Source organism: Hylobates moloch, unplaced genomic scaffold, assembly GCF_009828535.3.
Source record: "Hylobates moloch isolate HMO894 unplaced genomic scaffold, HMol_V3 SCAFFOLD_14, whole genome shotgun sequence".
In the NCBI taxonomy this organism is placed as follows: Eukaryota; Metazoa; Chordata; class Mammalia; order Primates; family Hylobatidae; genus Hylobates; species Hylobates moloch.
This window is the reverse complement of record NW_026652289.1, coordinates 44039128-44059746: the sequence shown is the minus strand read 5'-3', so window position 1 is coordinate 44059746 and position 20619 is coordinate 44039128. Positions and strand designations below refer to the sequence as shown.

The following is a 20619-nucleotide window of genomic DNA, read 5'->3' as shown; positions in this document are numbered from 1 at the left end:
CTTTTCTTTTCTTTTCTTTTCTTTTTTTTTTTTTGAGATAGAGTTTCACTCTTATTGCCCGGGCTGCAGTGCAATGCTACGATCTCGGCTCCCTGCAACCTCTGCCTCCCGGGTTCAGGCGATTCTCCTGCCTCAGCCTCCCGAGTAGCTGGGATTACAGGTGCATGCCACCACACCTGGCTAATTTTTGTATTTTTGGTAGAAAGAGGGTTTCGCCATGTTGGCCAGGCTGGCCTTGAATTCCTGACCTCAGGTGATCTGCCCGCCTTGGCCTTCCAAAGTGCTGGGATTAACAACTGTGAGCCACCACACCCAGCCAGATCAACATTTTTAAATTCTGCAAAACTCAGGGTTGACAGGGATAAAGAAAGGCCACTGGGGGGGGCGCGGTGGCTCATGCCTGTAATCCCAGCACTTTGGGAGGCCGAGGCAGGTGGATCACGAGGTCAGGAGATCGAGACCATCCTGGCTAACACAGTGAAACCCTGTCTCTACTAAAAATACAAGAAATTAGCCAGGCGTGGTGGCGGGCGCCCGTAGTCCTAGCTACTCGGGAAGCTGAGGCAGGAGAATGGCGTGAACCTGGGAGGCGGAGCTTGCAGTGAGCCGAGATTACACCACTGCACTCCAGCCTAGGTGACAGAGCAAGACTCCGTCTCAAAAAAAGGAAAAAAAAGCCACTGGATTTTGATATTTACTTATCACTGGAAACCTGTGACAAAGCTTTGGTAGCGTTCAGAGTGAGTAGGAGGCCTGGTGTGGTGGCTGATGCCTGTAATCCCAGCACTTTGGGAGGTAGAGAAGGATGGATCACCTGAGGTCAGGAGTTCAAGACCAGCCTGGCCAACATGGCGAAACCCCGTCTCTACTAAAAATAGAAAAATTAGCCAAGTGTGATGGCACACACCCTGTAATCCCAGCTACTCGGGAGGCTGAGGCAGGAGAATCTCTTGAACCTGGGAGGCAGAGGTTGCAGTTAGCTGAGATTGCGCCACTGCACTCCAGCCTGGGTGACAGAACGAGACTCCGTCTCAAAAAACAAAAACCAAAGTGAGTAGGAGCCAGATCACAAAGCCTTAAAATGTTGAAATGGCTGGAAAGGAGGTAGAGATGGTGAGACTCCCTGAAGGAAAGAGGAAGACAGAACGTGTTTCGGTGCGTTCAGCAGGATTTCTTGATGCCAGCACTACCAAGTTTGGGCCTGATAATTCTTTGTTGTAGGGAGCAGTTCTGTGCATTGTAGGATCCCCTCCTACTCCTTAGTTGTGACAACCAAAGATGTCTCCAGATATTGTCAAATGTCCCCTGGGGGCTATATTCCTTGGGTGAGAACTGTTCGACAGGGTTGAATAAGGATTGCTACTGCTGGAGTGGGGAAGGAGCTAGTCCAGAAGTGGGTGGAAAACCGCAGGCAGCCAGGGGATGATTTACTGAAGCAGGGACCCAAGGAGGGCAGAGGAAACAGAGCAAAACCTCTGTCTAGAAGAGGTATCCTCAAGTTGGAGAGGGTGGGGAAATTCATTGCTGTTTTTTTTTTTTGTTTGTTTGTTTTGTAATGACAGTTGTTTTGGCTTACATTAGATGGCCTCAAGCTTATCACTGAGAAAGGAGAAAAGGTCTTTTGAGAATGAAGTAGGCAAGGTTAATGTTTGGCATTAGAGGAAATTATATAAACTTTAATCCCGGTGGGGGAATATTAGTATACAGGTGAGTAAAAGGATTACTGAGCAGCAATGAGGCCTGGCTGAATGGAACTTTTGAAGCAATTATTAAAAAGATTGGTAAAATGTATATCTCAACCACCCTGATACTTTTTATATTTATGCGTTTTACAGACTAGACTTACGTACATTTTTTTACTTTTTATTTTGCTTATTTCATAGGACTTTGTAGATTTCAATGTTATTCAACTTTTATTTCAGTTATTTTTAATGGCTACATAATAGTCTATAGATCTGTTCTTTAATTTACCAATCAGTGCTTCAGTTACTAACTGGTTAGATTGCTTCCAGTTTTTAATGAAGTTGTGCCAAAAGTTGCAGTAAACATTCTTATGCATAGAGTGTTGCCAGATTTTGCTAGTGGACCCAGTAAAGGTTTTATACAGTGGTAACACAGAGCAGGAAATATATTTTCTGAAATGTCACATTAATGAGGCCACCCTTGATCCACCACATTTAAAATCGCAACCTTCATTCCTGCTTTAGTCTCTGTAGCACTTGCTATCTTCTAGGTGTTTTACTTATTCATCTTGATTGCTGTTGTCCCCCTTGTTCGACAGAACAGAGATTTTGGTTTGCTTCACCAGTACCTTAAATAGTGCCTGGCACATACATACTTGCTGAATGAATGGATGATGGGACTTACCCAGACCTGTAGGCGAAATGAGTTTGGAAGAGTGTCAGTAGCAACAGATATTCATGGAAGCCAGTGGAAAAATACTTGCAATGACTGATCTTTAGTATCTAGAGGGACGAGGAAGCAACAAAAGTCCCCAGGGACATGAATTAGGAGATTGAAGGTTTAGTACCTGGAGGTAATTGTGACAACAAAAGCACATTCCTCTGGAAGGTGAGAGTGGGAGAGGTAGAAGGTAAGTAGGCTGTGGTTAGAGAAAGGGATTTCCCAAGGTTTAGATATTAGAAATGGAACAATTTGAGAATTAAATTCTCAAATTTAATTTTGAGAAGGTTGGTAGAATACTCCATTTCGAGGAGAATGGACTGTATCACTTTTTAATTGTTCCTGCCTTGGCAAACAGTGTCCTCTAATCTTGTTATATTTGGGTCATGCTCCGTGGTGGTATATAAAGCAGGTTTTGTTTTCAGCGATTTTTTTTGTTGGAATATGGCTGTATGTGATAATCTGATTAAGCAGATATGCCACTAATGTCTGCCACACAATAAGGCATGTTAGTGACTATGTCAATGTAGGCTTGAAAGCTAAATTGATAGAGAAGTTGTCTCCCCGCTGTTTGACTTTGAGTCATTTCTTTGAACTGTTGAGAGTATTTTACAAGTGCTTTTCTGTTTGAGGTCATTTCACTCAGTGTGTGGCAGCTTAGTAAAATACGTAAAACATCTAGTATAGCATATGTCGTTCTTATTTTAAGATGCTTTTGGGGAGCCACTGTTGGGTGTGGAAGTTGTAATAGTAGTTTTTTGAGTACACTTAATTATTATTACCCTCAGCCAGTACATGATTTTCCATTGCCTTATAGGTTTTCCACTGTAGCATTTAAAAAAAATTTTTTTTATTATTATACTTTAAGTTCTGGGATGCATGTGTAGAACATGCAGGTTTATTACATAGGTATACATGTGCCATGGTGGTTTGCTGCACCCGCCAACCCATCATCTACATTAGGTATTTCTCCTAATGCTCTCCCTCCCCTAGCCCCCAACCGCCTGACAGACCCCAGTGTGTGATGTTCCCCTTCCTGTGTCCATGTGTTCTCATTGTTCAGCTCCCACTTATGAGTGAGAACATGTGGTGTTTGGTTTTCTGTTCCTGTGTTAGTTTGCTGAGAATGATGGTTTCCAGCTTCATCCATTTCCCTGCAAAGGACATGAACTCATACTTTTTTATGGCTGCCACTGTAGCATATTTTTAGCTTTAAAATTCCAATTAGTCTCAGGTGAATTGTTAATGACAGACAGGTGTGACTTAGTAGCAAAAACTCTGGAGAGACAGTTGAAGTAATCTTTCTCATATTTTTCAGTGGCTAGATAGCATGTCTATAGTAATTTCTTAATTCTTTAATTTCTTCGATTTTAAAACATGATAAAATATAACCTTCCTCCCAGAATCTCAGGGATACTATACCAATCTATTGTTTGCTTTGGTGGGATTATAACTGTGATATAGGTTGGGAGGCCAAGGTGGATGGATCACCTGAGGTCAGGAGTTCAAGACCAGCCTGGCCAATGTGGCAAAACCCCCGTCTCTACTAAAAATACAAAAAAAATTAGCTGGGCATGGTGGACGCATCTGTAATCACAGCAGGAGGCTGAGGCAGGAGAATCGCAGGAACTTGGGAGTTAGAGTTTGCAGTGAGCCAAGATCGCACCACTGCCCTCCAGCCTGGGCGACAGAGCAGGACTCTGTCTCAAAAATAAATAAATAAATAAATAAATAAATAAATAAATAAATAAATGATATTCAAAAGTGTTAATGTTGTAAAGAAAGGAAAAATAATATTTCAGATAAGGAAGAAAGGGTTGATGGCAAGCATAATCTATTATTGTGCCTGATCTTTGAGCTGCTAGGCACCTTATCAGAATGCTGTTTGAGGAGTGTTTTCATTATGTTTAAAGCTTTCAGAGAAAGTAGGATTTTCTGATACAAGTAGAAAAATAGAAAAAAGTAGAAATATTTTTCTACTTTTAAGAAGGGAAGGCTTACTAGGAATTATTTTTAAACAAATGAAAGAGTAGAAGGAGGAAGAATAGGCAGTATCTGTGTGTGATTTCTCTGTGTCAAACACCATAGATGTTTTTTATGCACATTTTCTCTAATTCTCAAAACAGTGCTCAGATTATAATATCCATGTTTGCATATTATGAAATTAAGGCTCAGAAAAGTTAAGAAATTTGTCTAGCATCGTATAGCTAAGAAATGAAATTTTGTACCCAGAAATCTCTAACTCTGTATACCATACTATGTATCAAACTAATGAGAAAGAATAGTGACACCAACGGTTAGAGCTTCAGACATTTACATTTGTGCCGAATGTAGAAGAGGGTGCCTAACACTTGAAATGCATGCTCAAGTACAATAGTTAATAATATGAAATTGTGTGGGGTGTGATTGTGTCCCTCATCCCTGTTTTTTGTATGCCCCAAGATTCTTTCATCTGCAAAAAAGCACAGCGCAGATTATGTGTGGTATCACAGCAGGCATTACGGGCATGGGTATGCCTTCTGGAAGCAAGGGTGGAATTGGAGGTGCTGTAGCCTTTAGAGGAGAAACCCACTTGCCTTGTTCAAATCAGTTGGCATATAATGGTGGAAAGTTGTTATATATGTTTATAATGATATGAGTTGAGCAAACTTGCTTGTTTTTTAAATTTTACGAATTTTAACTTTAAGTTCTTGGAACCAAGTGCTTTATTCCAAATAGGATATGATAATTATATTGACAAGTGTTGAACAATGTCACCGTAACAGTTTTTCTTTGTGTAATCGACTTCAATAATCTTGAGGGTGTTTTCTGCACCTATTAGAAAAGTTGGAGTGCCCTTATAAGGGTTGGAGTGAGTGGTTCTTCTCTTGCCATTATAATTGACTGTAGTTAGCATGTGGTCTAATTTATTTTAAGAGCACCTCTTAATAAGCCTTGATTTTGTCGAAAATCAGGCTAAAACCATCTTCCTTGCACTTCCTCATTACTTGGTTGTTAGCATAATATTAACTATTATTAGATCCCAGACATCTCTTTATCTTGATCTAAAGAACATTGTTAGGGCTAGGAGTCCTGCAGTTTTCATTTAACCCATTTGTGATCTCTTGTGAGGAGGATGGAGCTATTTGTTATATGCCTGAGTCATTTGGGAGGTATATATACTAATTTTTGCGGTGGAACCTCAAAGAACAATCAGGTTAGAAATATGAAGTAAGACTTAGAAGGTTAAGCCTGTGCCTAGGAGGCAGAATATATATATATTAACCAGAGATTGCTTGCATGTAGGGAGAATGCTGGAGAACCAGACTCCTGGAGCAGTTTATCCTATGAAATACCGTATGGAGACTGTTCTGTGAGGCATCATCGAGAGTTGGACATCTATACGTTAACCTCTGAGTCTGATTCACATCATGAACACCCATTTCCTGGAGACAGTTGCACTGGACACATTTTTAAACTTATGAACATCCAACAGCAACTAATGGTAAGTCAGAAAGCTTTTAAGTATGTGCATGTGTGTGTTTTGTATGTGTGTCCCCACCCTCCTCCAATGAACCTTGATATAATTAGAATATAAAAATACTTTCCTGGTGGGAGGCCGAGATGGGCGGATCACGAGGTCAGGAGATCGAGACCATCCTGGCTAACACGATGAAACCCCATCTCTACTAAAAGTACAAAAAATTAGCTGGCCTGGTGGCGGGCGCCTGTAGTCCCAGCTACTCGGACGGCTGGGGCAGGAGAATGGCGTGAACCCAGGAGGTGGAGCTTGCAGTGAGCCGAGATTGCACCACTGCACTCCAGCCTGGGCAATACAGCGAGACTCCGTCTCAAAAAAACAAAAACAAAAACAAAAACAACAACAACAAAAAACTTCCCTGGCCAGGCACAGTGGCTCATGCCTGTAATCTCAGCACTTTGGAAGGCCAACACAGGTGGATCACTTGAGCTCAGGAGTTTGAGACCAGCCTGGGCAACATGGAGAGACTCTGGCTCTACAGAAATTAGCTGGGCGTGGTGGTGTACGCCTATAGTCCCAGCTAATCGGGGGTCTGAGGCAGGCAGATCACGTGAGCCTGGGAGGCAGAGGTTGCAGTGAGCCGAGATTACACCACTGCACTCCTGCCTGGGTGACAGAGCAGGACCTTGTCTCAAAAACAGAAAAAGACTTTCCCCATGTGAGACCTGTAAAGCAGTATTAGCAATATTAAATGTTACCACTTACAGATCAGAGCTAGCATTAAGGTTGTAGCAGTAGGGGGACTGAGAGGTTTTTTTCATTGGTTTTGGGAATAATGAAAGACACACGTTTCAGGTACAGAAATATGCAACAACTAGAACTAAATTTTCCCGGCATAAAAGGATATTTGTCTGTGTTTGGCTTAACTTTACAAAATGAAAGAAGCAAAACAGTTTCTGAGATTGTTGCCAAAGAACAAGAACCAAATTTAATCAGGAGTATTTTTACAACTATTTTAGTGAGTGATGATACGTACCATTTAAATATAGTGTTACTGTATTTAAATCAATAGTTGTATGATACAAAGATCACTAAAAAAAAACAGAAAAGATTTTATAATCCACTCAAGTCTTCAAGATAAAGTTGTTGCCAGACATAAAAACATTACAGACGCCCTGTTAGCATTTATTACGAATAACAGAAACGTCATATATGTACATCTCTCTTGGCCATAACATCTGAAAGGCTGTGTTTAGGTGATTTTTCCACCCAGTTTATTTCAGAGCTGATTTGATTTGGAAACCACTTGACAATAATTTCATTTAAGGTCAGCTCAATGCCAGAGGCTTCTTTGGGAGCATGCATTATTTGAGACCAGCAAGCCAAGAAATTCCATAGGGTTATGTGATGCTCCCACTTTTGTGTTTTAGAATTGTGTTTGTTCCAGAGCAAGTGACATTTCATTTTCCTCTTAGTGGACTTCTAGGCAATCAGGTTTTTCCTTAGAGCCCTTTTTACTAGGTGAATGGTAGTCCACTTGAAGATACAGTTTTGCAGCTGCCAAAGCTACCTGCCAAGATATGGGAATAGTTGGCAGGCAAATGCGAGAAATTAAAACTGTGGGAACATAACATGTGCTCCTTTCTTTAGGCAACACTACTTGTTTCTCCAGATTTCTGTTTTATAATGTTTACCATTTATTAAATTTAATGACTTAATTTCCTGATTTTTAGGAGACTGTCGTACTCTCAGCAGGACTGGAAATAAGCTAATTTTGAATACTCTTAAGGAGCCTAACACAGAAACCTTTAATGAAAGTCCATTTTGCTTGTACACTCTAATAGAAAGACTTTAACAAGCATGACACATTTTATACTTGTACGTATAAACTTTTACAATAGGCTCAGTAGGTAGATAGGAATGGTCTGATGATGGAACCCTATAAGTGCCCAATATATTCACTGAGTGAGTAGGTGAATGAGAGGATGGATGGCAGTAGGTATGCATATTATTGCAGTAGATCAGGTAATGAGTGGCGAGCAAACCAGATGTTTGGAAAAGTACATTTTAGGTGTTGAGAAAATATTTTTGTAAGAATTTTTGAAATTTTGATACAAAGGTAAAATCACTAAAGATCACCTGTATTTGTTTTTCTCCATTTTAAACCTTGCTGCGTGCATATGGGATTTTTGCATATTTATAAACCTAGATTAATAACTTTTTTCCAATTGCAGTATGGTCCTCATAGTTAATAATGGCTAGTATTTCTTCCATCAGTTTTATGAACCTTGATTTTCTTAATCATTCCCATGCCATTGGTTGTATCTGTTTATATTTTTAAAATACTTTAAAGTTGCAAAATCCATTTTTGAGATTACATATAGTATCCATAATATACTCTGACAGTATATAGGTATATGTTCTCATTTATTTTATATTTAATATGTCCTGATTTTATCAAAAGGTGAAAGAATATCTGCCATGCCACTGTTTCTGAAATTAGGACCCCATAACTCGATGGTTAAGTTAGATTGGTTGGAACATATTTTGGGGATTAAAGGACACTGAACCCCTCAGTAAGTATTTAGGGCACAGGAGCATTGGCTGCACCTTGTAGTGGAAAAGAGCTAGAATTTGTTTTTACTCATATATATGAGGCAGGGCGGAAGTAGGCTCTGCCCCTCTGAAGACAGTGAAAAATATAGGTGGGACACAGTGGCTCACACCCTATAATCCCAGCACTTTGGGAGGCCAAGGTAGGAGGATCCTGTAGGCTCAGAAGTTGGAGAACAGCCTGGGCAACATAGTGAGACCCTGTCTCTACAAAAAATAAAACAATTAGCCAGGTGCAATGGTGCACACCTGTAGTCCTAGCTACTCAAGAGGCTGAGGCAGCAGGGTCACCTGAGCCCAGGAGTTCAAGGCTGCAGTGAACTATGATCACACCACTGCACTCCAGCCTGGCCTCAGAATGAGAGAGCCCACCTTAATGTTAGCAGCTCATTTGAAGATATTCACTGAGCTTTTAAAAATCAGGTTTTTGAGACTCTTTTTTTTTTTTTGAGACGGAGTTTCACTCTTGTTGCCCAGGCTGGAGTGCAATGGCGCTATCTCGGCTCACCGCAACCTACGCCTCCCAGGTTCAAGCAATTCTCCTGCCTCAGCCTCCCGAGTAGCTGAGATTACAAGCATGCATTACCACGCCCGGCTAATTTTGTATTTTTAGTAGAGACAGGGTTTCTCCATGTTGAGGCTGGTCTGGAACTCCTGACCTCAGGTGATCTGCCTGCCTCAGCCTCCCAAAGTGCTGGGATTACAGGCGTGAGCCACCATGCCTGGCGAGACTCAATTTTAATCTACTTCCTAAAATAAGTTCAAAATTTAGAAAGTAGATATTTCATGTATCCTAATCCATTTTGAACATCCCAGTATATAGGCAGATATGAAAGGAAAGTAATATCAGAAATAAGAGGAAATTTATTTGTATTCTTTTAGATTCGCTTATCATGTGACCTTAGAAGGGCTAGAATGGAAGTGAGTTCTCTCCAACAGGATTTTTGCTTAGAGGTGTCAGTGACATCTTCTCCTGTGGGCACTTTTTAAAAGTGTATTTCATTTCCTCCTAGAAAACAAACCTCAAGCAGATGGACAATCTTATGCCCTTAATGACGATGGCACAGGATCCTTCCAGTGCCCCAGAGACAGATGGCCAGTTTCTTCCCTGTGCACCGGAGCCCATGGACCCTCAGCAACTTTCTTCTTCCGAAGAGACTGAGAGCACTCAGTGCTGCCCAGGGAGCCCTGTTGCACAGACTGAAAGTTCCTGTGATTTGTCAAGCATAGTTGAGGAGGAGAATACAGACCGTTCCTGTAGGAAGAAAAATAAAAGCGTGGAAAGAAAAGGGGAAGAGGTGGAGCCAGCACCTATTGTGGACTCTGGAATTGTATCTGATCAAGACAGCTGCCTTCAGAGCTTGCCTGATTGTGGAGTAAAGGGCACGGAAGGCCTTTCGTCCTGTGGAAACAGAAATGAAGAAACTGGAACAAAATCTGGAATGCCCACAGACCAGGAGTCCCTGAGCAGTGGAGATGCTATGCTTCAGAGAGACTTGGTCATGGAGCCAGGCACAGCCCAGTATTCCTCTGGAGGTGAACTGGGAGGCATTTCAACAACAAATGTCAGTACCCCAGAGACTGCAGGGGAAATGGAACATGGGCTCATGAACCCAGATGCCACTGTTCAGAAGAATGTGCTTCAAGGAGGGGAAAGTACAAAGCAAAGATTTGAGAACTCTAATATTGGCACAGCTGGAGCCTCTGACGTGCATGTCACAAGTAAGCCTGTGGATAAAATCAGTGTTCCAAACTGTGCCCCTGCCGCCAGTTCCCTGGATGGTAAAAAACCTGCTGAGTCTTCACTTGCATTAAGTAGTGAAGAAACCTCCACTGAAAAAACAGCAGAAACGGAAACTTCACGAAGTCATGAGGAGAGTGCTGATGCTCCAGTAGATCAGAATTCTGTGGTGATTCCAGCTGCTGCAAAAGACAAGATTTCAGATGGATTAGAACCTTATACTCTCTTAGCAGCAGGCATAGGTGAGGCAATGTCACCCTCAGATTTAGCCCTTCTTGGGCTAGAAGAAGATGTAATGCCACACCAGAACTCAGAAACAAATTCATCTCATGCTCAAAGCCAAAAGGGCAAATCCTCACCCATTTGTTCTACAACTGGAGACGATAAACTTTGTGCAGACTCTGCATGTCCGCAGAGCACAGTGACTTCTAGTGGCGATTTGGTTGCAAAACTGTGTGATAACATAGTTAGCGAGCCCGAAAGCACCACAGCAAGGCAACCCAGCTCACAAGATCCACCCAATGCCTCCCACTGTGAAGACCCACAGGCTAATACAGTCACCTCTGACCCTGTAAGGGATACCCAGGAACAGGTGGATTTTTGTCCTTTCAAAGTGGTGGATAACAAAGGCCAACGAAAAGATGTGAAACTAGATAAACCTTTAACAAATATGCTTGAGGGGGTTTCACATCCACATCCAGTTGTCCCTAAAATGGAGAAAGAACTGGTGCCAGACCAGGCAGTAATATCAGACAGTACTTTCTCTCTGGCAAACAGTCCAGGCAGTGAATCAGTAACCAAGGATGACGCACTTTCTTTTGTCCCCTCCCAGAAAGAAAAGGGAACAGCAACTCCTGAACTACATACGGCTACAGATTGTAGAGATGGCCCAGATGGAGATTCGAATGAGCCTGATACGCAGCCACTAGAAGACAGGGCAGCAGGCCTGTCCACATCCTCCACTGCTGCAGAGCTTCAGCGCGGGATGGGGAATACCAGTCTCACAGGACTTGGTGGAGAGCATGAGGGTCCTGCCGCTCCAGCAACCCCAGAAGCTCTGAATATCAAGGGGGACACTGACTCTTCCCTGCAAAGTGTGGGTAAGACCACTTTGGCTTTAGATTCAGTTTTGACTGAAGAAGGAAAACTTCTGGTGGTTTCAGAAAGCTCTGCAGCTCAGGAACAAGATAAGGATAAAGCAGTGACCTGTTCCTCTATTAAGGAAAGTGCTCTGTCTTCAGGAACATTGCAAGAAGAGCAGAGAACACCACCTCCTGGACAAGATACTCTACAATTTCATGAAAAATCGATATCAGCTGACTGTGCCAAAGACAAAGCACTTCAGCTGAGTAATTCACCGGGTGCACCGTCTGCCTGTCTTAAGGCAGAAACTGAACATAACAAGGAAGTGGCCCCACAGGTCTCACTGCTGACTCAAGGTGGGGCTGCCCAGAGCCTGGTGCCACCAGGAGCAAGTCTGGCCACAGACTCAAGGCAGGAAGCCTTGGGGGCAGAGCACAGCAGCTCCGCTCTGTTGCCATGTCTGATGCCAGATGGGACTGATGGGTCTGAGGCTCTTAATTGCAGTCAGCCTTCTCCTCTGGATGTTGGAGTGAAGAACACTCAATCCCAGGGAAAAACTAGTGCCTGTGAGGTGAGTGGAAATGTGACGGTGGATGTTACAGGGGTTAATGCTCTACAAGGTACGGCTGAGCCCAGAAGAGAGAATATATCACACAACACCCAAGACATCCTGATGCCAAACGTCTTGTTGAGCCAAGAGAAGAATGCCATCCTAAGTTTGCCAGTAGCTTTACAGGACAAAGCTGTGACTGACTCACAGGGAGTTGGAACCCCAGAGATGATACCTCTTGATTGGGAGAAAGGGAAGCTGGAGGGAGCAGACCACAGCTGTACCATGGGCGACGCTGAGGAAGCCCAAATAGACGATGAAGCACATCCTGTCCTGCAGCCTGCTGCCAAGGAGCTCCCCACAGACATGGGGCTCTCAGCCCATGATGATGGGGCCCCAGCTGGTGTGAGGGAAGTCATGCGAGCCCCGCCCTCAGGCAGTGAAAGGAGCACTCCCTCTCCACCTTGCACGGTCTCTGCCCAGGCCGCACCTCTGCCTAAGGGAGCAGACTTGATAGAGGAGACTGCCAGTCGTATAGTGGATGCTGTCATCGAACAAGTCAAGGCCGCTGGAGCATTGCTTACTGAGGGGGAGGCCTGTCACATGTCACTGTCCAGCCCTGAGTTGGGTCCTCTCACTGAAGGGCTAGAGAATGCTTTTACAGAAAAAATGAGTACTTTCCCACCTGGGGAGAGCCTGCCAATGGGCAGTACTCCTGAGGAAGCCACGGGGAGCCTTGCAGGATGTTTTGCTGGAAGGGAGGAGCCAGAGAAGATTATTTTACCTGTCCAGGGGCCTGAGCCAGCAACAGGTAAGCAAAACATAATACAAAATTAACAGTCTGAGAAGCAGATTCTCTTAAGAGTCACTGTGGTGTCCTGGTAAAAATACAGGCATCTTTGTTGTTTTGAGGTCTTGCACTCATTGGGTAGGTAGCCAAGTTAATAGTCACCACCATCAGGAGAGGCGCGTCATCTCAGGGTTGGACAGATTTTGCTTCCTGTATTGTAGACTTACTGCTTGGTTGCTTAAGCTTATAAACACACTCCTGTCTGTCATTCTGGAGTGGTTGCAACTTTGCAAACCTAGAAAACAATGCCTAGATCACAGGTACTCTAAAATGATGAAAGAATTTAGTAGATGTTTTTATTCACATGGCTTAATCCTTTTCTCTAGTACCATAGAAAACAGTGCCAAAAAGCTATGTTTTATCTACAAGCCTGAAACTCCCTTCCTCCCCTATCATCCTAGTCTGTATTCTGAGCAAATTTAGAGTCAGAGTGGTTTCACGAACAGCTGTAAGTATTGTTCTAAGCTGAATTCCCAACATCCAAAATGGTGGTATTAGGTCATTGGTGTTTTTTTTTGTTTGTTTTTGTTTTTTTTGGGGAGGGGGGCGGCTAGGGGTGTTAACGGGGAACTCCTTCCTTTTCCTGCATGGGGAGCGGACCTCTAGTTCCATTGCCTGTTGCTTTTGGGCAGCAGTCTGGGAATTCAAGACCCTGCACAGTGCAGGGGATAGGATGCAGGATTTCCGCCCAAGCCCAGTCTGCTGAACTGCTGTCACAGGGCAGACCTTGTGTCTGCTTTATCTTGGTGAAGCAGCTGCACTGAGCAGATTGCTCACACAGCAGCCTGTTCCATCTGTGGGTAACCATGTTCCGAGACAGCAAAGAGAAACCGCTATTGCTCCGTGGAAATAAACTATCTGAATAAAACTTCTTATCGGGGGTTGAGGCTGAAGCTGAAACGAGAGTCGGACACGATCTTGACTCCTGAAGTCTTTAAAGGTCAGTTTGATGCACACTTTTATACCACCACCTCTTACCAGCTGTAGACAGAAGACCTATCTCTATGCTTGCCCCTAGGCTTTTGTAGGTAAGAAGTAGCCTGTTTTGTCTTTATTGTTTATTTTTGCTGTTCTTTTCAATTTTTGAAAATCCCTTTACACGTATGTGTTAAGAATGTGGGGGAGGGTTGTGGAGAGAAATGAATCAGTGGAGCAAAAGAAGTTGCTTTGGAAGAAGTGCAGTTTAAATACAGTGGTCATTTTCCCTGGTAAAGGGCTTTTAGCCATTTATAATCTTTTTCCTCCCCAGTTGAGGGATTTAAGGAATCCGAGGTAGAATTTTTGATGACTTTAGCTTTTTAGTTTTATTAATGTTTTGGATTGTTAGTGATAGATACTTGTTGGCTGTTGTCTCGGGATTTAAATGAGGTCTCTAATTTTTAAAAAAAGCCACAACAACAAGTCTATTTTGGGGGCCCTGGCAGGTTGGCATTTCAGAAGAATGGGAGTGGCTGTAAGCTGATGCCTGGTGATGTTCTTTTCATTTCGGTGCTGCGTCCTTGGCCACATGGGCTGGAATTATTTCTCTTTCTGGCTCAGTGGTCAGAATTTAACTCAAGCAAGTGTGAACTCTGTGGGGATAGTCTCTGTAGTATCCTGTGACAAAAAGTAAAAACCAGGGGGAATTTCAGGCTTTTATTTTTATTAGCACATATAGTAAAGATGGTGAGAAATGATGGATGTTTAGGATTTTGAGGTTTTGAGAAGGAAGAAAAATGTATGGACTTTCAGCAGTATATGTGGGCTTGGGGTTGGTAAATTTTGTGTAGGTGAGTTACTTGTCCTGTTACCAAAAGGAGTCATACTCATGGTCTCAAACTGCAGAGGAACTCCGTATTCATGGTCTCAGACTACAGAGAAAGTAGCCAGTCATGAAGAAATCGGTGCTTTCTTCAGAAAATGGCCAGGATTGGGAAAATCCCTGGTCACATTGCTTTAGAGAAAAAACACCTGAGTGTGATCTCAGAGCCAAAGGGTATTTTCTGTCAAGTTGACATTCTACTCATAGATTTAATCATACTGTTTTATGAGTGAGAAGACATAGGTTTAACTGCTGATTTGGAAGGAGCCAGTTTGAAAGAAGGGGATGTGGCCCTTGACCCACGAAAAGCATTGACCACAGTTCTTAGGAAATTAGTGGTGCATGACTGAGCCACGCCAGTCCTGCAGAGGCTGCCGACACCCCTCAAGTGTCATTAATCACTGTTTACTAGTGTGATTGGTTGCTGTGCCAAGATGCATCCTTTCAAAGTTGATAGGTATAGGAAAGGAAGGAGGTACCAAAAATCACATCCCCAGAGGAAAGCAACCCTCTTTCCCCCCAGAAATTACTCTGACTCACTTAGAGATGTTTTGATCAAGGGATAGTTCTAAGGGGATTGCTTAGTCAGATTTTAACTTTAATAACATTTTCTGAAATTTAACACAGATTTTGGTTCTTTGGGCAAGGAAACTTGTTTACCCATTTTTAAACTGCTGGTAAGATTACATAATTATAAGGGCAAAGAAAGAAGAAAAGAGGTTCATCTACAGAAATGTAACTCTTACAAACTTAAGGTAGACTTTTGTACATGTCATGTGCTCCTAGAATAAAATCTTAATATAATTTATTCTTTGGTGAAAGAAACTTCTGTGCTCTTTAGTGTGGGGAGCATTTTTCTCGCCAGAGTAGTGGCATCACTAGGTTAATAACCACAGATACATTTCCACATGAAATCGAGATGACGGTTCCATTTGCATTTGGATTATTAAGGTGAATTTTGACTGTTCAATCGTCAGTCCCCTTTAAAGAAGTGTCAGAAGCCTAAATTTGCCTCAGACATCGTTTATCATTTCCTTCCTGTATTTGCTTGACCATGTGGTGGTCAAGTAACAAAAACCACCACTGTTTTTGGTCTGTCAACATGGCCAGCAAGAAGACAACTATGTAATTCTTGAGAAAACATGCACAGAAACGTTTCTCTTAAGAAAGGGATAGCTAGTCTGTGATTAGGTTTCAGTTTTGGAAGAAATAAGGGTTAAAAATAAGAAGTAACTGCTGAGTAGTTCATTCTTACTGGTTACAGTGATGAGTGGATCAGAGTGTGTTGTATGTTACTGAAAGTCATACTTGTCCCAGAGGCCTTGTCTCATTCTCAGTGGCTTTTTCCTTTTTGTTTTGTACAAATCCTTCTTGCTTTTTTGATGATGGCCAAGATGGACTACCTAGCTTCAGCTATTAATCTGTTCCCCTGAAGCTTATGAATTTAGTTTTCCATATGCAAGTTGGTGCTACACTTAGATTTGTCATAAAAAGTCAGTAGTGAAATGGATGTTCAAAAGACATTGAATTGGATCCTCACTTAGTTCCAAGCCCCTACAAAGGCTAGGGAAAACCAATAACCATGTGATAAAGGAATAGCTCAGCATAGGGTCAGAAATGACACTAGCCGCTGACAGCAAAAGAATACTTTTCCATTATAACGCAAAAGAAAAACAAAACTCATGAAACCTGGAGCATGTTGTATGAATAGTAAGGCACAGGAATCAGTTTTTAAAAATGTACTCTGTAACCCCCCTGCACTTTCAGAAATGCCAGACGTGAAAGCTGAAGATGAAGTGGATTTTAGAGCAAATTCAGTTTCTGAAGAAGTGGCTGTAGGGAGCATAGCTGCTACACTGAAGATGAAGCAAGGCCCAATGACCCAGGCGGTAAGTGGCATCAGTAAGTCTGTACGAGCACAAAATGTGTTTATCCTGTTCTGCTGTGTCTTATTTATGGCTTTGCCTTTTATTTGAGGGTAAGTGGGCAAAACAGTATTTTCCCCCTTCTCTCTTGTGCTGTTATATAAATGTGTATATGTTGCTGCAGTTAAGCTTTCATAAATGGTATATACCACACAGCAAAGTTTTGGAATGGGCTATTACATGTTTTCTTACAGATTATGCTGAAAAACATTTTCCCCTTGAGCACAAGACTTTAAGATTTGTCAGTAAGTTTAAATTGTCACAAAATCTGAGCTATCACAAAAGGGGATCTATAAACCTTTTCTTTCTTTCTTTCCTTCTTTTTCTTTTTTTTTTTTTTTCTGAGGTGGAGTTTTGCTCTTGTCACCCAGGCTGGAGTGCAGTGGTACAATTTCAGCTCACTGCAACCTCTTCTTCCTGAGTGAAAGCGATTCTCCTGCCTTCGCCTCCTGAGTAGCTGAAATTACAGGCATGCGCCACCATGACCGACTAATTTTTGTACTTTTTGTGGAGATGGGGTTTTGCCATGTTGGCCAGGCTGTTTTTGAACTGGCCTCAAGTGATCCACCCGCCTCAGCCTCCCAAAGTGCTGGGATTACAGATGTGAGTCACGGCACCCGGCCGATAAACCCTTCTTAAACCTGACTCTTCTTTCTTTATATAAAAACTGATAGCCAAAATGAGATTTTTACTTTATAGCTCAATAGTAACTGTCTAAATTATGAAGTATATCGTTTTCAGCAATGAAAAAACAGGTTCAATAGGCCAGACGCGGTGGCTCACACGTGTAATCCCAGTACTTTGGGAGGCCGAGGTGGGTGAATTACCTGAGATCGGAAGTTTAAGATCAGCCTGACCAAATTGGTGAAACCCTGTTTCTCCTAAAAATACAAAAAAATTAGCCGGGTGTGGTGGTGGGCACCTGTAATCCCAGCTACTTGGAAGGCTGAGGCATGAGAATCATTTGAACCTGGGAGGCGGAGGTTGCAGTGAGCTAAGATCGTGCCATAGCACTCTAGCCTGGGCGACAGAGCAAGACACCATCTCAAAAAAATAAAATAAAATAAATAAGAGAAAAAAAGGTTCAATCAATATGGTTTTTTTTTTGTTTTTTTTGTTTTTTTTTTTTTTTAAAGAATAGCTTTTTTGGGATATGATTCACATACCATAAAATCCACCCAATCAAATAAAGTGCATAGGTCATTGGTTTTAAATAGATTTACCGAGTTCTGCAACCATCGCCACTAAGGCTCTAATTTCAGAACATTATCACTCCAAAAAGAACCCCCCGACCCATTAGCAGTGTGCCTCTCCTTCACTTTTCCCTCCCCCAGCTCATTAATCTACTTTTGCTCTCTGTAAATCCATAGAGAGATTTGCTGTGAGAGTGTGAAAGTGGCTGTAGATAGTACGTAAATTGCCTATTCCAGAACTTCATATAAATGGTATAACACAATATGTGATCTTTTGTGACTGGCTTCTTTCACTTAGCATAATATTTTCAAGTTTCATCCGTGTTGTGACATTGATCAGTATTTCATTTTTTATTGTCAAATACTGTTCCGTTGTATAGATATACCACATTTTTTTGTGGATTTGGGTTGTTTCCACTTTTTGGCTACTGTAAATAATGCTGTTATGTACATTTGTGTACAAAATTATGTGGACATGTTTTTATATACCTAGTGGAGTTGCTGGGTCATATGGTAATTTCCATTTATTTGGTTTTAAAAATATTTTTCTTCAAGGTCTTGAGATTATTTTTCTTTGTTTAAAGCTATTAACTTTTATTTTATTTTTTTGAGATGAAGTCTCACTCTGTCACCCAGGCAGGAGTACAATGGCAGGATCTTGGCTCATTGCAACCTCCGCCTCCTGGGTTGAAGCGATTCTCTTGTCTCAGCCTCCCAAGTAGCTGGAATTACAGGGACTCATCATCACGCCCGGCTAATTTTTTGTATTTTTAGTAGAGACGGGGTTTTGCCATGTTGGCCAGGCTGGTCTCAAACTTATTATTTCAAGTGATCCACCCGCCTTGGCCTCCCAACGTGCCGGAAGTACTGGCATGAGCCACTGCACCCAGCCAGCTATTAACTTTTAAAACAAACTTGTTGAGAGAAACAGTGCCCTATGCTTTAGATTCCATGGTGGTCCAAAAAAAAAAAAAAAAAAAAAAAATTAGAAAGCTGAAAATCAAGTTAGTGAACTTACTCATGCTGCCCCTTTGAAAGTCCATGTTCCTTGGGCTACACTTGACATTGCACTGTTTTTACTCTTCAAAGGACTAAGTGGTATTTTTTCTTGAAATTTCACGGTAGGTAAATGGAACAGACTATCCCAGATTGTTTCAAGAGTATGAACAGTGATGAACAAGCCTTGTTGTATTGGAGTACTGTTGGTATGAAGGTGCTGACTGTTCTAACCCGCCCTTATTACACATAATATTCATGACTAATGCCTGGGTGGCTACTTGTAAAGCAGGCATTATTCAGACAAATGTTGCTTTTACCCCTGTGAGAAGAAAAGAGAACACACCCTGCATGGGTACATGTGTCTTTGTTTCCAGAAGCCCCTTAGAAAGGGAAGGAAAAAACTCACATCCTTGAATTCAAATACCTCTGTTTCTTAGTACTCGATTTTAATATTGTAGTGATTAGAGTCATTGAATCCAGGCTGGCACTTGGCTCTAGACCCTTTGCTTTCTGATGAGGGATATCTCTATTCTAATGGTATCTTGTCTGTTATAAAGAAGAAAACAAAACATTACTTAAAGAAAAGAAAAGGTCTCCTTTCTCAGTCCCTTTCCTCTTCTCTTTTTTTCTCTAGTTTTAAGAGTTGAGAGAGTGAATATTCCTCTGGTTGGTCAGCATACCTCATTTTACGGATTAAAGAATAGACCCTTGGAGAGTCACATGACTAGCTTGAGGCCAAAGGCAGCTGGAAGAGTTTGAGGTTTGATTTCTAATCTAGGACTTACACAACAGGGCAATTCCTCCTTGACTCAAGCAACCTGTGCTCTGATTGGTAAAGTTGCTGTAAGAAGCCTGAGAACCACGTAATTTGTCTCTAGCTGGGAGATATCAATACCTTATGCTTTTTGTTTGCCTCCACCGTGTAGAGTTGGGGAAAGCATATGTCAGTGGGATTTTCAGTTCTTGAGGATTTGCAGGCCTAAATTCAGGAAGTTTTTGTGTTCACAGCATTCTTACAATGATGTGAAATCTTACTACTTAACTCTTCACCATGGTGCTCTGACAAACTTGCCTTATTTGCTGTGAGTTGAAAGGATAAATCAGACACACACTTTCATTTTTCCCATTTAACTCTTCACATACTATATTCATCATATAGGTTTTCACTGGATGGGGAAAGAGAGCAGAGGTCTGCAAACATTTTGTAAAGGACAGGCTTTTGTAAATGCTTTGTGAGACATATGGTCTCTGTCACAACTAGTAAGCTTTGCTGTGAGTGTGAAAGTGGCCGTAGATAGTATGTAAACAAAGGAGTGTCACTGTGCTTAAATACAACTTTATTATGGACACTGAAATTTGAATTTCATGTGATGGTCACGTGTTGTGAAATATTATTGTTTTGAATTATGTTTCCAGCCATTAAAAAAATGTAAAATCTCAGCCGGGCACAGCGGCTCATGCCTGTAATTCTGCCACTTTGGGAGGCTGAAGTGGGCGGATCACTTGAGGTCAGGAGTTCGAGACCAGCCTGGCTAACATGGTGAAACCTTGTCTCTACTGAAAAAAAAAAAAAATACAAAAATTAGCCAGTAATCGCTTGACCCGGGAGGTTGCAGTGAGCCGAGATCGCACCACTGCACTCCAGCCTGGGCAACAGAGTAACACTCTGTCTTGAAAAAAAAAAAAAGTCTACTTAAAGTTTTTTTCATGGGCTGTAAAAAAGAGTTAATATCCCACTGGCAATAGCATGTGAGCCCCTGCCTAATAAATACTTGTGCACCAGTGGAAGAAAAGAAAAAAGAAGCAAGCAGATTTCTTAAATTGTTTTGTGGTGAAACCTCTGGTTTTTAAACTACAGGTTGGGAGTGGGATCAAGTTCTGTCTTTCCCAAATAGCTTTTTGACAGCCTCTCTAGAGCTCAGTTTCCTTGTCTCTAATCATTCTCTAGCTTTAACCTTCTAGAGTCTGTTTTCATGCTGAGAAGGGTTAGAGTCTGTGATT

General features: G+C 42.0%; 1 protein-coding gene across 8 annotated transcripts in view; it reads left to right on the top strand.

Moving 5' to 3' along the window:
• The window catches only part of AKAP13 (A-kinase anchoring protein 13), a 347162-nt gene that overhangs the window by 177438 nt on the left and 149105 nt on the right, over positions 1–20619 (top strand). For all 8 annotated transcript variants that reach the window (XM_032175851.2, XM_032175850.2, XM_032175859.2 and 5 more), the window contains 3 exons: positions 5689–5887; positions 9490–12661; positions 16269–16390. In XM_032175851.2, the coding sequence (XP_032031742.1) occupies positions 5689–5887; positions 9490–12661; positions 16269–16390 (3493 nt within the window). The remainder of the gene's footprint in view (positions 1–5688; positions 5888–9489; positions 12662–16268; positions 16391–20619) is intronic.